We start from the raw sequence: 17,490 nt of genomic DNA, 5'->3' as shown, positions 1-17,490 counted from the left end.
AATCGGCCAGCGATTAAAGTTTACAGCTTTCCATGATCGCAACAATTAATACCGAGGCAAGTGCGTACTTGCGTGTGAAATTGGTACGACCCTACCTGCGGTTAGACCAATTGGTGACCGTACTTAATGCCTTTGTTGAAAGTTGTAAATTTTAACCGCTGATCGATTTTGCGACCTCACTGTATCCCTTTCATCTAGTATACTTTAAAATCGGTGAGGCAGCAGTGACACTCACTGGGGCGCGTGCCTTGGTGGTGCGGGGTGGTGATGGTGGTAGGGATAGTACTGGTAGTGATGGTGGTGTTGCACTCCTTGCCATACCTCGGAGCCCGCTTCCCCGTGGCCATGGCCTGGATGCGAGTGCGCGTATCCGATAGTGCTGGCTGCTGCGGCCGCAGCTGCAGCCGCGGCTGCCGCTGCTGCTTGATACTGAGACGTGGTCACTGGGTACTGTTGATGCTGTTGTTGCTGTTGTTGTTGCTGCTGCTGTTGCTGTTGGGGCTGTTGTTGCTGTTGATGGTGTTGATGCTGTTGCTGTGGCTGCGCCTTGGTCCTCGGTGAACTGGGCGCGGTAGTCTGTTGCTCGCTTGGCGACGTCTGTCGCCATTTGCACTCGCCGTTCATGGAATTCATTTCCGCCAGAGACTTGAGCGGATCTCCAGCGTTAGCGTTAGTGGAATGTGTAGAGGAATGGGTGGAATGTGGCGTGGGTGGACTGTAGCTGCCGTTGTTTCTCGGTGGAGTACGAGCAGGGGGCGCTCCCCACATGAGAACAGTTTGTCGTGGCGCCTCATTTCCGTAAACTTCCGGTTTCACGTCCTCTATTTTCGGAGTGAGCACGCCGTTCGTAGGTCCGGTTACCGGGGAACTTCCAGCGGAATTACTGGAGGAAGCTCCGCCTTCCAGGGAGTGCCTGCTACCAGCACGGACGATGTTAATGTCTGCCGTTGCAGTATGCATCGTGGATGCACTCGCAACAGGACTGGCTGCATACGGGGATCCGCTGACGCTGCTAGGATGTCTGGTTTCTACGTAGCTGTACTTAGGAGATTCGCCCAGCTGTTGACAGTACAGCTTCTCTTCCGCTTTACTTGTTAGTTGATGCGTCTCGTAGGTAGGTAGCGAGACGTCGATGAAACCATTGTATGCTGTGCTGGTATGGTACTCTGGATAATAGGAGCCCAGAGGCCTGTATTGGAATAGATTTTCCGTCGCTGCGGTGAGGTACCTGGGTTTGTAGACGAATATCGTTTATTCTCTGTCCTACGAACTTCTCGATTTCATATGTAAATGCTCGACAAATCTCACCTATTGTCCAACGCAGTAGCTGGATACAAAGTCTGATGATAGTTGCCGGTGTGACCAATATACGTGGTCAACGAGGGATCCGTGCTTGCTGCGACCGCAGTAGGTGCGTAAGCAGTCGGATACATCGTGTTCAGGTTGCTGTACGCTGCTGCAACTGCAGCCGCAGCGCTGGTATCAGCCGCGAGGTAATCCACGGATGCGACAGTGGGTGTGGCGGGTGGAGAAACGGACGATTGAGCGGTCAGTTTGGTACGTTTGTTTCGACAGGTGGACAGGAAGTCTCTCAGCTGGGTCTTGTACCGCCTGTTCACTCTCTGTGACGTCGGTTGGCTGGGAAGTGTCGGCGTCATCACGGAACCTGTGAGGCTGTCGCTGTCCGAGAAGTAGCTGTTGGTCAGGCCGGCATCCAGATAGCTCACTTTGAAGTCCATTGTTCGTTTACCGAGAAGATCCCGACCCTCCTCCTCCCTGAAAAATTACAAAGATAGAAGAATTTTAATAAGATTGAAAATGTTTGATCGGCTTTTCGAATCGAAACTTACATGAGTGGCCGATGCGTGCTGATGACAAAGTCGGGCTTCGAGTTCTTGTAGACTAGTCTGGAACTAGTCTGCAGCCACTGCCACCCGCCGTCTTTCTTCTGGAATCTGTACGCTATCATGCCCGATGCTCCGGTTTTCAATACTAAAAGTTATCATCATAGAACATATATAAATCTATAATATTACGTGTTATTTATCTAACTTGATACAATCTCTCGAAATAATACCGAGATATGAATATGTAATACGGAACGATGCTTACATTCTTGATGAGCGCTCGCAACGTACGCCAAATCATCGTAATGGACTAGATCATAGCCGCCAAGGTTCGCGAGTTCCGCGTCCGAATATCCCAACAACATTTTTCCTCGTTGGTCCATAGAAACCAGCGCAAGGTCGAGCTTATGCTTGCTTTTGAACATCACGTCCTTCTGCGGAACTTCGAGCAACGATGGTGGGCCGAACGGCGTGCACAGAGCAAACAAAGCCAGCGGCGGCTCTTCCGTTTTCCTGTTTTGACCATGGAGTATCTTCACTCGTCCCCTGATGTCCAAACGCTGGAAAAAGAACAGACTCAACTGACGAGAAAACGAAACGAAAGAAAAGGCATGATTTTCTCGCAGATTTCGCGGAGTAGTCCACTAAAAAAGGTAGTTATCCATCGTCCATGTGGAGGAACGTAAATCAAAGCGTGGACAAAATCGAGTTTACCCTTTGGCGAGCCGCAGCACGACAAAACACTAATTACCTTACGCCAGACAGCTAGCAAATACAGAGGTATAACGCGGGACAAGTAGGGGGTCCCAAAGCTATAAAGAAGAACGAAAAGGAGGAGCTCGTAATCCGACCAGGTCATAGGACAGTCATGCAAAAAGATCACCGCTTTAACGTTTATGAAAATGAAACTGTAATCATAAAAGGTTTACGACGAAAAGGAAGTGTCCTAATCGACGTTCTTCTTTGCGGTACGGTAAACGTTTTGCGTTTTTATCAAAATTCAGGTGAGATTATTCTCGCCAGTTCAACTGACTACACTATTCGTGTTAACCAATCGAAGACTGTATTCGCCTAATATTGTTTTTATTTAATATATTACCCTCAATTTGACAATTTTACGAAATCCACAAAACTGAAATACTTATAATACGATAATCTTTAATAGATTAAGACGTGAATTACACAAACTGATAATAGACGAACGTGAATGCGAACGGAGGGGGAAGTTAAAAATTGCAACGAAAATAACAAGCTCGTTGAAAATAACAACGAAAATATGAAAATGTGACAAGCCTAGGGCAACTTCTTGGAGACAAAGATCGCCGCAATTCCAGCTACCAGATGCCGGAGGAAAACACACGGTAATTACGGTTCAAGGGAGAGACTGACTCCCTCCTCCGCAATTAACTCTATTATCGTGAGTTGCAGGGCAGCTCGCGCTGGCAATTATGAAAATTTGATGTAAAAATCGGATCGATACCTCGCGACACAGCCTATCGTGTAACGCTCGTTCGAACCTATTTTCTTCTATTAGAAATGGGTTGAAACGAGAACGATTTTTACCGGGATACCGGGACAAGATAACAGTACGGAAACTGATCCTCCTCATGGGTCAACGGATCATCCTTGTTCGCGTGACTCTGTGTACGGAGGTTTCCATGAATGAACCAGAATTACGTTGCACATTCACTAAACGAACATGGAACTGTGACCAAGCATGCGAGATACGCACAGCTAAAGACTCGGTATCGATTCGACTGCTGGTAGAAACGTGCACTCCTGGGTTACGTGAATATCCAAACAATATTGGCAATGATGAAAGGTTTTAAGATCACAATCGCTTCTTTCTTTAGGTCTAAATTTACTTCATATGATATTTAGGTGATAATTATATGCGAATGGAGAGAACAGGGTCTTCGAGTAACCTTGACACAGCCTTGAAACAAGCTACAGACGATTTTGAAGTAACCTTGACATTATTTGGATGACGATGACCATTAAACGATTTTAATTTTTAACTTGAAGCAATCTTAACGTTATCCTCAAGTAGGGAAAACGCGTTTTATAGATTCTGTGGAAGTAACGTTTGAATTCACACAGCCGTAAACTCACCAAAAAGCCGGAAGTGTTGTCCAGGAGACACCGGAAGCGGACGGTGAAGCTGCGCTCGAGAAGATGACTGTGCTGGGGTGAAAGGGCGTCATGCAAGGGGAGACTCGCACTTTCGGCGGGTAGAAAAGAATTCCACATGAGCTGCCTTTGGAGTTCCTCTCGATCTTCACTGTGGACCAGCTCGTAAACGCTTTGATGGACGATGTCGGACTGAAACAAATAAAAAATGGATAGTTAACGAATGAGTTTCTCTCGGACGTCGCCTAAAAGACAAATTTCTAAAGTTGCTCATAGAAAAGCGTATGTAGAATCATTCGTGATAACGTAGGATATGCAAAACGATAGATCAATGTTAAAGAAAGTAATTAAATGAGTAAAAATAGAAATTTGCAACACGCTGAAATTTCGTAGGAAGCTTAACATCGAAGCAGAGTGGCGCAGTGGAAGCGTGCTGGGCCCATAACCCAGAGGTCCGTGGATCGAAACCACGCTCTGCTAAGGGGGTTGATTTCCTTCGAAAACTTTTTTTTTCAATCTTTTTACTGAAACTTACTTGTAGCCGGTTTGTCCAAAGTTTCTTTATAATTTTTCTTTTAATTCCACGCGTGTTAACAAAATTTTAATGGTAAGAGTAGGCCGTAGAAGTGTGCAGGTCACAGGAGTATGGTCGAGCAAAAAAAAAAAAAAAAAGAAAAAGAACGATTGAAACGAAGAATCAATCATCCTTAGCAGAGCGTGGTTTCGATCCACGGACCTCTGGGTTATGGGCCCAGCACGCTTCCACTGCGCCACTCTGCTTCGTTGAGGGTTGTTTCTTAATAATTTTTCACGAGATTGGATGTTAAATAATTTAATTTTCATAAATTTAGTTATGTACCTTTATAATTCTATGTTTGAAAATGTACAATGTAAGTATATTTCGTTTCGTCAGACTCTCAATTTGGCCATTCACATTTTCAAATACGTAGAAGGATGATATTTCTTGATAGAATGCGCTATTATCTGTTACATAAAAAAACGCAATACATAGTATGTTTTATGTTTTCTAATAACAAAGTTTCGTAACGAATGTTACGTGAATGTAACGTTTAAGAAAGCTCCCTATCTTGCCTTTTTATCATTAATAACTTCATAGTACGATATCAATTTTTATAACTCGAAGTTATTGATCTATTTTACTTTCACCCCCTGTAAACGCGGTAAAAACAGCTTTAGGGATGTGTTTGACACAACAGCAGAGTGGCGCAGTGGAAGCGTGCTGGGCCCATAACCCAGAGGTCCGTGGATCGAAACCACGCTCTGCTAAGAAGTCGATCAAATATCTTTTTTTTTTAAATTTCTTCTTATACACTTGTAGTAGACATACTTTGTTCAATTTCTTTGCTAAATAAACTTTCTATAATTTTCTTTTATCACAAAAACATGTTTATTATATAGTTTTGACTGTGAGTTTATAGATACTTATTCACTGTATTGCATCATTAAATATACCACTTACGTCATTTTATTTTCTTAAAATAACATTGGAAATTACCAGCAACAGAAACTGCACAGCTTTCAATAGATCTTCTGCGAACATTTAATAAAGCGTTGAAAAGTTTATTCTTCGTTCAGACATATCCTTATATTTGGATATTTCATGCTGAATACAATTATTTTAGTACAAAATCTAAAAAAAAACCCATTTACAAACATTCAACGAAACTCTCTCTGAAACTATTATCTTCGACTCAGAAACACGTCCAGTGGTTTAATCTAGGTAAATAGGAAACATCGAACGGAACGTCGAAGAACCTGGTACACAATAATTTCTCCAACAACCCCCGAATGCAATGCGGTAGACAGTTAAAACTGCCCCGAACGATCAGACGGTCGACGCGGCCAGGGTGGAGAAAAGGGACGGGCAGAGGCAGCGGCATTATTTCAGGAAATATCTGATCGGTCGTGACGTCGCGACGGCGACATAGGCGCACGTACGGCACATGTAACTACACGTGTCCGACGCACTTTATCGCGCATAATTAATCCGGGCTAGGCAGCGACGGACGATGAGCCCCGTTGGCGCACGAGAAACCCATAGTTTCCTCGTTCCTTCGTTCAAGAAAAACGACCAGAACGAGAATAACTCTTCCCTCCTTTCTCTCTCTTTCTCTCTGTTTCGCGCGCGTATGAGCGCCGATCGGATATAATCGGATCCGACACCACGCACCGTAAGCCTTTCGAGCCAAGCTTAGAAAATAGATCGAATTAACAGGGCCCCGGCTTTGCTACACCATACGTGGCCACGGTTGTCCGGCCTTCAACGCCTGGAATAACGTAATAAATCACCAGGTGGAAATGATACGGACGCGGGCTCGCCTTGCTACAGACTCAACGAACGTGTAAGCTCCTCTCGTAGAAATAGGAAGGCGCTGGCGCTTAGCGGTGTTTCTATATGAAGAGGCCGAGGTTATGGGCTCCCTTCGGCGGATAAGTGTTATCTATGCAACGAGAAAGCATAGCGGCGATGGTGCTTACATTTTTAAACGGACGGGCGATGGCAGGTTGAGTGTAACTTTTATATGTTACTTTTGTAAGCGGAGATCGAGTTTCTATTAGAGTAGATAGTGAACAATAAAAGTAAAGATTTTTCATGATGGGATTTGTAAATATTCAACGCCGTTTCACGTTTCTTCCACAGGAGAGAAGGAATATTTTTAGGTGGACCGCTATGGAAGTTCGGAGATCGAATTTTAATTGCTAATGGACAGACTAAAGATTTTTGGCAGTTGCGAGCGTCAAACATTCTGCGTGAAGGCCTCAGTCTTATCTCTAGTTTTGTCAGCAAAGAAACAGATAAAACAAGTAAAGAGGAGACTCTTCTACGGAAAATAATATTCTACCAAAGTTGAATTCACTGTGCAGTAATTGAGCTACATAGATCAATCGTTTAATTTCTGAAAAATTAAACGCCATTCGTACCTTCTGCCACTAAACTAAAATTCTCAGGAAGCCTTCAGGCGCCTTGTCTATCTCCTCCATTGCACGAAGTCTAAATCATATTTATCGTCGGTTCAGAGAATAAAGAAGTTAGAGAGAAGGTACGAAAACTGATCGCATAATTTCGACGATGGCTGGCGTTAACCTCGAAGGAAGCGGGCTGGTCGAATTGTCGCGATAGGCCATTAGCTGGTCATAGTTGTTCGAGGGCTCGGTTAACCGGGAATAATATAATAAATCACGCGATAGAAGAGAACGGGAGCTTTCGAGGTACTACGTTGCATTTCCGATAGGCGGAACAGCGTAGCTGCACGTAGCTGCACCTTCTCGTAACGTTCGTGTCGCCGGTGCACGGATCTCACGACTTCCATGTTACTCACACCATCCTTCTGTTACGATATTACTCGTGGACGATAATAGGATGCCCGTCTATTCAACCGAAAGACGTATTTTTTCAAGAAAATGCCAGTCTTCTATTAAGTTGTTCCAGCGAAAGTCGCAACAAGAAACGTTTGACAGGGTAGAATTTACATTACTGAAAAATTTGCTATCCCACCAAGCAGATATTTAGAACGGACAAAGAGGAATAGTGTTTCAGATTCCGTCTAAAAGTATTTTCTTCTAACTTGAACTTAGTTTCTTCCAATTCGAACTAGACAATTTTTCTTCCAGTTCGTGATACGATATCTTACCATTTGATATTTGTCTCATCACTGTACAAGTTATGAAATTAAGAATATTTTATGAAAAATGTAGAAGGAATATGTTTTGGAGAACTTCGGTATTGTACTAAATTATACCACGTAATTCGATAAGAATTCATACCGTATGGTATTTCCGATACAGAAACTCCAAGAAACGCAAATGCATACTACAACCGCACATTTTCAATTCCTACCAATTATACACTATCCTCTGTATCACTATGAAAACCTCGAAATTAAATTAAAGCGATTTTGTAAAATATCTTCAAACGTAGTGTTCTATAGTCTTGTACAAAATTATGGCACCGTGAGCTCAAGTTGGGTATAAACGCACACCACATCTTCTTCTCCGTTGCCAACTGCAACCTTCTACTTTCTCGGAAAAGTATGTCGATACCGAAGCAAAAGGCGAAGCACAAAATACGAAGAAACGAAGGAAACATAAAGACACAGGAGTATCGGCGAGCTCCGTCGGGCGTCCGGTGCATGGTCGGCCATAAAACTCGATCTCTCAATAAATATAGGAGGAACGCAGCGCGAAGTCGCGAGCGTGTACGTTCCTCGTTGGAAAGGGAGGCGAGTGTCCCGTGGAAGGGTCCGGTCGGTTCGCCACAGGGTCCTGGATGAATTCAGGGATCTCGGTGGATCTGCCTTGTGGCTTTCCCTAGTCCGCAACCCTGCTGAGCGTTCCGTTTGCTCTAATTTTAATTAAACCCTTCCTACACAGGATTTCCGTGGTAATCGAGGAGCCAGGCAACGGCCATACTTCATTGGGACACGCTCGACGTGTAATTGCTCCGCGTTGCCCTTTATTCCGCCCCGCCAACATGGCTCGGCCAATTTTATTCCCGTCCGCGGTCCCAGGCCCGCGTATATCAAGCCCCGGCCACGGGCGTACGTGTAATTTTCATTAATACGTGATTTATTCCGGCGACGCGTGATTTATGGAATTATATCGACGCCCGATAGCCGCGTCCTGCCACCACGCCGCCTTCGAGATCTTGCTCGTTACGTCGTTACCCTCGACTTTCCATTATTGCGTTCCGAGCGCTCTACAGGCTTCGTTCGAATTAGTCAAGTTGCCTGAAATCGAACAATTTACATAGGTTCGAGTAACTTGAAACTTCGCAAACCTGTCGATTGTTATCCTGCGAATTTATTATATTTTATTGTGCCAGGTGCCTTTACAAATCGATACGCGAGCCTCTCAAAATCAAAACTGATCCGCTCCGCTTTCTGTCAATTTCTCAATTTCGTTACTTTAAGCGTTTAGGATTAACGTCCAACTCTTCAGGAGTGAATTACTTGCAATTTGTTGTAAAAAGATGGCAAATTTCAAGATGAATTTAAGAAATGGTGTTCGCAACATGTTCGTTTCTTTCTGCTTTCTAATTTATGGAGTCGATCGATGCGGCTACCAAAAGGCTCGTACGCTACGCCGTTACATCATGCGTGCAAATCGTTCACATTATCGAAAATTTGTTCTCGTTACACGAATGCGTATTATACGATGACGTAAACAGTAGTATATATATTTCGAATTACACGAACGGTTTCTAGTTTATCGCCAAGTACAGACGTAAAAGTACGTAAGTTAATGTACGAGAAGCTGGTCTACGTTCGTCGCTTTCGCTGATTAATATCCACATCAACGAAAATTTTCATCGCTATTATTACACGGTTGCTAACATCGTCCAACGATATTCGATAGAAACGTCACTCGTTCAATCAAACAAGTCCCTTTTGTCTAGCCCTATCAACACATCTAGAAGAGAAGAACGAGCGCGGTTCCTGCTACTGCAACGTACTACCAAAAACACATCGATAGAAACAGGACAAGTTGTCACATCAACTCCGATTATTGCAACTTGGATTAGCCTTGTAAAAATGGTTAATGGACGCGAGACGCAAGGTCGAAGAACGAAAAAAGTTGGAAGCGGAGGTGTCGGTGTTCGGGTTCGAGGAACGAGCCTCCCGCAAAATACGTTGACCCCGCCCTCTTTTATTTTCCGCACGAGGCCCCGACTACGCTCACATTTATTTTTCCCCATGGATCTCTTCTCCTTCTACCTTCTCTCTTGGTCTTCTTCTGGTCTGTGGCGCGGCCAGTTAGCAGCGACGGGCGGTTTTGCCGGTAAGGTCCGGTAACGTTTGTTACCATTGCTCGTTTAAATAATCTCGAAACATGCATCCGCGGGACGGAGCGGCCGACTCGTGGATGGCTTTACGATCGACCCTCGTCGTTAATTAAGAGCTTGTAATTATTTAGTGGAGACGCTAGCGCACCCCCGCCGGCATCGAAGCAGTCCCGCTCCCTTGGCAGGCTTGATTTACATTCCTGCGAAGAATGCGAAAGGCCTCGCCTCACTTTGCTCTATTTTCTCCTTTTCTTTTATTTTTCACCGTCGTCTCTGTGTCCTGTCTGCTCGTCCTGTTTCACAGTCGTCTCCCTCTTCTCGGACGCGCAACGACGATGACAAGAGCGATGCCCTCACGAACATCAGATTCGATTTCATAAAATTCGTCACTCGACAACATCTTTGAACATCCCGAACGCTTTGAGGAAGATTCATGCGGCTATCACAAGCATGTTCAAGCACATTATTATAGCAATTCTCACACAGTTTCAAACATTTCAGATATTGTATCGCACTTTGGCAAGTGTATTTGTTTTTGATACAATCCGCACTCATTGTTTCGTTCAATCGTCTCTCTCATTCAGTTTCTACCAATGTCTTCGGTCAGACAGCCACATGTTGTTCTACCAGTTGTCGACCAAGATCTACTCGAACGTTCTTAGTCTGCAAGGTAGAAATCACAGGGTCTAGTCTAGCAAACTACTCGCAGACGATATTCTCACGAAGAGTACCTTCTTCGCAAACAATACACACTTTGTTTTCCGTCTGTCTCTTCATAAAATGTACATACGACACAGAATAAGTAATACGTATACCGTACAAGCTATGTTAAAATCATTTAACCTAAAGCTATCACAATTTCGAGCACCAGAGTCTCTTCTACGAGCGACAGAAAAAAAAAGATAAAAATTGCAGAAATTTAGACAACTCGTATTAAAATATATAACCCAAAATTTCCACGGCGAGGCATCAAATTGTGACACGTTGACGCAAAAGCCAAGTGGAAAATTAAAAGTTGCAGGGGATTTGGTCCACCTGCGAAACACGTAGCCATCAACCATCCTCTACGAGGACGAGAACGACACCAAACGAATCGCGTTCGCGTAAATCCCGTGGGACGCGAACCGCTGAGATAAATCAGCCAGGACGCCGGGTAAAATCGACGGAAACACGATTCGGCGCGATCAAAGGACCCTCTACAAATTGAAACAAATCAGCCGGCTAATAATAATTAATCCGCGGGCCGCATTAATTATCGAATGCCGCCCGAGTCGTCCGCCTTCTTCTTCGTTCCCCCACGCCGTCTTTTTCTTGCACGGCGCTCGCGCGCGCGCGCGTATGAAATCTTCTTGCTGGGTCGCAGCACGAGAACATGCGCGCATTTTTGCGCCAGCACAGCTCCGGTGTACGCGATAATGCGACCTCGAACGCCGCGTATACCGAATGTTGAGCTCTCAATTACGTCCGCAGAGTTATGACGCGCCCTTCCACCCCCTCGATTCTCCTTTGTGTTATATCTCCCTAACAAAGTGGCCCGAAACAAAGTGGAAGGAGGCGGAGGAAAAGAGAGCGGAATAGCCGCGGGTCAGGCTCGAGATCGCATCTTCATTAACGGCTATTAATTGTCAAAATGTGCCACATAATTCAGCGCGTGCGAACGAGCAGCCAACCTTCCCCCCTCGAGGATTCCAGACGAGAGTTTAAACTTAACGCGGTCGATTGATTTCGAATGGGAACCGGCCTCAGGGTAGACCGTTTCAGAGTTTCGTCTTGGTATCTTTGGTCCATGCGAGATACAGCGCAAATTATTGGGTCAATACAGTCGGGGAGAAAAATAAGCAGGCGAGTAACAGAAGTGGATAGAAATAAAGTGTCGTTAAACGCAGCTTGTTCACGTAAAAACATAAATACTAATTTCAATTATTTGTTGAATAGGATAGCATACAAGGAGATACAGTAGACACAAGTTGAATGTATAGTACTAGTTGCAGTTCGATCGAGTATCACAAAGTAGAGACAAGTTCGTAAAATAAACCACTATTCGTTGATCTATATTTTCCTGAGGTTTGTGGAAGACGAACGCACTACTTGAACGTACCGCGACAGGATAAATCTTCTCAATTACGAAAAAGGTACAGAAGAGACAATTTGTCTTTTGACAAGTCACACGATATTCTGGCAGATATCGCTCTACGAAATCTTACGTTAGTCTCTCGTCCGCATCTTTTGAAAAGTTAATAAATCCAGAGTTAGGAAATCACGATACTGCATCTCCGTTTGATAGGTAGTTGTCGAAAAACGTAAACGATAGAAAACGTGAACAATTTGAATACTAGAAAACTTGGATACGCGAAACACCTGTAAAATACAATCGTCAAAGAATCGCACAGAGTAGGTCCTCCGCATCTCCCGCTAGAGGCGCGTTCATTGAAACGCGACGTGGCACGCAAACAGAGTTGCACGGCTCGGTAACGAGAGAAAGAGAGCCGACTCGATGATTTCCCGACTCGATGACCGTGTATCCGACGCGACGTAATCGCAGGGCGTTTCGGATGACGCGATTACACGGGCCTGTAACTTTGCAGAGCCGGGTCGGCCCCTGTTGTTCGCCCACCCTCGAAGCTCGAATCGCTGGAAAAACCGCGTAATGACAGCGTCCGCCCCGCAACAACCTTCCTCGAGGTAATTCACCGGCCAGCAACACTTCGCGTTGCTCTTTAGTTCGATATCTCACGCGAGAAACCGAGGGAAAAAGCGTTGCGCTGGAACCGCGGCAGGGGGTGGTCGAGCAAACACAATGGGGGTGGGATTGTTCACAGAGCTGGTACGCGGCTTAATTGGCCTGATAGAACCGATTCTGATCCTCCACGAGCCTTTGCACCGGGCCCCGTGACCAACGTTGGATAAAAGCAATAACTTAAACGAAAGGTCGGAGGGTGAACTTATCGTACTCAAGAACGAACTCTAAGGAAATCTGCGGTTGGGTAGGTTTAGGAAAGGATATAAAGGGTCGAAATGGGTAATACGTGAAATTGCGATTGTGAGTATAATAGAATCTGGTTTGAGCCGCTTATTCGCCAAGTCTGTTAACTCTACGAAATAAACGCTAGAGAAAATCGATGAAATTATCTAAGACGCGTATCGACCAAATGCTTCGCTAGTAAGATTTCTAAAATTTCTAAAAGCGAAGTTAATTAGTTTGAGCACAAGTGAGAAACATCATATTCTTCTCGGTTATTTTCTCTGAAGCGATCCTTCTCCCTGTCAAACAGGTTCGAGAGTATTTCTGGAGCAAAATTGCCACTCGTTCCGTGAAAATTACCATGCGTATCTCCTCCTCTTTATTAGGATTTAAGAGAACACTATTGAATAAGCTTGCGAGTTTTCTAAGCGGGTAGTTCTCCAACCTATAAAACGAGAACGGAGTCTATATTTTGACGTTGTTACAGGACTCAAGTAATTGTTAGGTAGGTATAAGTATAGCATTTTTGTTATTTGTTTATCGGTAATTTATTAAGAGGAAGACGAAAGGGGGTAAGAGTTAAACGAAAATTCAGCCTGGGAGAAAATCACTGCGTCGGTTATTAGTCGCGATACACTTCGTTTCTCTTAAATATACCGCAATCGGAGGAAAAATCATCGTTAACCGTGTATCGTGACGTGTGTGTGAACCGTTTGCGTGTCCAGTTACATCTCAATGAATACTGCCGCGAAGTCAAGAGCCGAGGAATTATTCTCGCCGACCCGGTCGCTCCGATTTTTCCTTCTCTTATATAAACAAATTATCCGGTAAATGCGATTAAGCGGCTTAGCATACGTTACAGACGTATCGTTAATCAAAACTCTAAAGTTAAAAACACTCGTGACTCTTGCAAATATATTGGCGGAGCCAAACTTTCGTGGCTTCCATCGGGTTTGAGTATTCTTGAGAATTTGGTCTTGAGCTCCGAGATACGTACTTGTCATTTCAAAGGCGCCATCGATATTTTTATCGATATATATATTCGAGACATTTGATTCGAAAAATTAGTCGAGAAATTCATGAAAATACAGCATTCTTAGAAGCAAAGAGAGAAACGCCATCGAGATTTTTATTCAAATTCCAGAAAAATTCAATTCCAGGCGTACGATATATGCGGATCTCTCAGAAGCCACGCTGATCGGCTCCATCAATTGGAATGCGGAGGAAAATGACGAACACAATTTTCTAAAATCTAGCATGGAATTTTTCAATTTTTATACCACGCCTCTGTGATAAATAATTTCATGAAAATAAGTCGTTTGTTTTTTAAAACGTTGAACAGCAAACCTTCGTGGAAAATGGGGACCGATCGATCTGACTTTTGACTGGCTCGCGCGTAGAACAATCAGAAGAACTCCGAGTTCTCAAGGAGCAATTGAAAATCATCGTAAGAAGGGCGTGCGATGGGAACGAGGAAAAGCGTGCTCGGTTCCGAGCGATCGTCCCTTGAAATTTGTTTACAAGAAACGCGAGATTGTAACGCGTTTCCCCCTTTTGTTGGAGACGCGAGATCATCGGATCGGAAAATCATCATCCGTCGTTTCCTGCAATTACGATCCTATGCACAAAAGCGTTCGCGTGCGTTTCAGCTCATACAGTCATCGTGTGTCGGGAAATCATCATCCGTCATTTTTTTCCTCCGCTTCTCCGCTCTTTTTCTTTCGTTTCTTCTTTATTCCAATCATAATGCCTCCTTTTTTACTATCTTCGTTACACTCGCGTGCGTGCTAGATGCCTGCGTGCAGATCGCATTTTGGAACGCGTTCACCGGGGGTTGAACGATATCGCTCTGTTCCGGATAGAGAGGCAAATGGCTTCTTTTCCCTTTAATCCGCTCCTTCTCCTGATTTTGCCGCGCTTATTTACCCTCCGTGCTCGTTATTCTAATTCTAACCACTGTCATGATCGTTCTAACGTGATTCGTCGAGCATCTATCGAATTAGGAGCGATTCTGAAGTAGCTAAGGACCAGTGAAATAATTCTGGGACGAATGTAGAGCGTGTAGACTCGGGACGGCTGATGAGGATTGTTATTTATTACAAATTACTATTACAAGGATTATTATTACGAAGAATTTGTGAGAAATTTAGGCACCGAAGAAAGTACAGAATGTACATGACGCGCAAAAGTATTCAAAATACTTGAAGTACCAAGTTGTAACGTAGAAAATTTCCCACTTGGTTCTATCAATTTTCTAAATATTTTCTTCTTCGACGAATATTTTTATTTTCATTCATTTTGCATGCACTTTCAAAATCGTGGCAATCTTCCCTTTCTCTATATGATTCGAAGCTTTAACTATTCATACACGAGGTGCTGCACAAAGTTGATGCCACAGTAGCCCGTGTTCGTAAAGATACGAATACGTATCAACATCCTAAATTATAATCATGCTCGTTGAATATGACGGACAACCACATTTCGTTCGACGTGATAATAAATTCCAATGCCTATTCGTGTCAATGTGCAACGAAGATGAATCATTCCACTGAATTGTCTATTACGAGTAATTAAAATATATACAGCACGAAGGACTATTCGACGATGAATTAACGTAACAGGCATTTTAGAATAAATTATACCGTTCCTACATTGCCTCGACCTTTCGATAATTATGTATATCCAATTATATCAAATTATCTGAAAGGATCTCCAATATTCGAAGAAACCTAATCACGAACAGAGCCTACATAGGTACGATATATACGAGTTATTGGAACGTTAACTAGACTAGATAATCGCGAAAGTCTACTGAAAAATGTACGTCCATGTTGTACTAGGGGAAAAAGCAGCGTTAGCTCGGACAAGGGGGATGATGATTGCGTAAACGTGACACGTAGAACGAAGTTGACGGACCTGGCGTGACCAGTGAGTGTTGGGTGTGGACATGAGAAGATAAACCAACACCGAGGGTGTAGGTACTGTGGCTGAAATTACACTGCAACCGGACTACTAATAATACGTTAAAAAACTAAAAACTTGCTCGTGATGAATACTTGCTCCTTGGCAAGTTTACTTTCTTTCAAGGGTTCGCTATTTAACTTTGGATAATTAAAGTGGAAAGAAAATGTCGGAAGTACCTGATGGAAGCCAAGGTAACTTTCTATGCTGTGAGTGGCGAAGAACACTTCGCCGTCGCAGGTCAGTATGAGCAGGAACCCGTTCAGCGCCTGTAACAGACGAATTATTTTGCAAATATTACTGGAGGTTCAATAAACATTCCATCGATACTCCCTAGGCTACGTTTATTGTCACATTTGTCTCGCGCGATTGAGTTACACAGAATTATTAGCAAAAAAAAAAAATTTACAAAAAAGCGGTAATAAATTTCGTTGTATAATAAAAACAAGGCTGATGATGAAACAAGTTCGTCGAGTCAATTTTACAAGTTACAACGCATATGAAATATCCGATTTTATCGATTCAGACTACACTGAATTCTAGAAGAATTCTCAGGTTTAAGACGATACACAAAATGTTTTACAAAATCACAAATATTTATTGAAAGGAAAGAGCAAAAACTTTCGGACATTACATATGTTTCAACCTGATAGAAACTACAAGTCAGTTGATTATACTATTCGATATAAAACCGCAAAAAGATTTCGACAGGAGTCTAATAACTAACGAGTTGTAATTTATCAATTTACTATCGAACCCGGAAATAACATCCCATGATCATCGACGATACGAAATTAGAAAGAAGGAAAAAAGAAAAAAAGGGAACGAATAGAGAAAAAAATTCTCTGTAGCGATAATTCACTTCTAGAAAAGGAGTTGCACAACGAGTGCTCGTTTCCTTTCCGAAAACGGGGAATTGCTGGCCGGGGCGAAAACGTTCCGGAAAGTTTCCCCATTTATCGACGTAGCCGATGGTGTGGTGGCTTTCGAATACCAAAACGAGCTAGAAACTCGAACGGCCGTATCGAAGCCCGAAATATCCGTCCTAGTTTAAACGGTCGGAGGCTAGAAACGAGTGCGGGGGAATCGGTCGTTTAAAGTACTTGTCTGCTAGCCCGTTTCCCGAGCTAAATGTGTATTGTTTTGTTTTATTTCGACCCGTTGCCGTAGGTGCCCGTGCCAGGTACTACGTCCGACTGGTTTTATTGGTCGGAAATATGAAGAGAACTCTGATACTCAGACCTCCTCGCGTTAATTTATAGAAGATTTTTCTTTTGCTTTAGCTTCGAGGTATTTGTTGTTTCATGGATGAGACGATTCTTTTAGATAGATAGGAACAATCGAGCTCTATTGTATTTTTCTGGTCTAGGAAATTTTTACATTTTTGGCGTTTGGCAGTTGAAAGACATTGAGGGAAATGTTATTCGAATTGAATTTAATAATTAAAATGTATCATTTGGAATTGGAAAAGTTTTCGTATGGAACGCTTGCAAATTGAGTGTTCGACCTGAATGCTTCGGAACTTGCTCTGTTTTGTTACGTTTTATGACATTTATGCAGTTTACGCGTGCAAATAAAACGCATTACCAAATCGTACAGTGTTGTGAAAATTTGTCAACATTCCAGCCGCATGGATTGCACGGCATATTGCGGGAAAATTTCTCTATAAACTTGGTCACCGATGAATGACTTGACATCAGCTTCAGTGGCTGACTCGGGATTTATTGTAACAGAACTACTTGCTTAAATAGCTTTACTTCAAAGTAGCTACTTTAATGTAGCTGATC

General features: G+C 43.4%; 1 protein-coding gene and 3 non-coding genes across 4 annotated transcripts in view; 2 read left to right on the top strand and 2 right to left on the bottom strand.

Annotated features, from left to right (window-relative positions):
• Positions 1–17,490, bottom strand: part of LOC132914045 (aryl hydrocarbon receptor protein 1-like) — a 154,388-nt gene that overhangs the window by 889 nt on the left and 136,009 nt on the right. The window contains exons 4-9 of the mRNA XM_060972828.1: positions 15,883–15,972; positions 3,960–4,169; positions 2,113–2,407; positions 1,851–1,992; positions 1,309–1,776; positions 322–1,228 (exon numbers count right to left, since the gene is read on the bottom strand). Of these exons, the coding sequence (XP_060828811.1) occupies positions 322–1,228; positions 1,309–1,776; positions 1,851–1,992; positions 2,113–2,407; positions 3,960–4,169; positions 15,883–15,972 (2,112 nt within the window). The remainder of the gene's footprint in view (positions 1–321; positions 1,229–1,308; positions 1,777–1,850; positions 1,993–2,112; positions 2,408–3,959; positions 4,170–15,882; positions 15,973–17,490) is intronic.
• Positions 4,386–4,457, top strand: Trnam-cau (transfer RNA methionine (anticodon CAU)). Its single transcript has one exon. It is a non-coding gene; the product is annotated as a tRNA-Met (tRNA).
• Trnam-cau (transfer RNA methionine (anticodon CAU)) lies at positions 4,686–4,757 on the bottom strand. Its single transcript has one exon. It is a non-coding gene; the product is annotated as a tRNA-Met (tRNA).
• On the top strand, positions 5,193–5,264 carry Trnam-cau (transfer RNA methionine (anticodon CAU)). Its single transcript has one exon. It is a non-coding gene; the product is annotated as a tRNA-Met (tRNA).

This window comes from Bombus pascuorum, chromosome 14 (assembly GCF_905332965.1).
Source record: "Bombus pascuorum chromosome 14, iyBomPasc1.1, whole genome shotgun sequence".
Lineage (NCBI taxonomy): Eukaryota > Metazoa > Arthropoda > Insecta > Hymenoptera > Apidae > Bombus > Bombus pascuorum.
The sequence above is the reverse complement of the archived record's forward strand: the minus strand, read 5'-3'. Positions and strand labels throughout refer to the sequence as shown.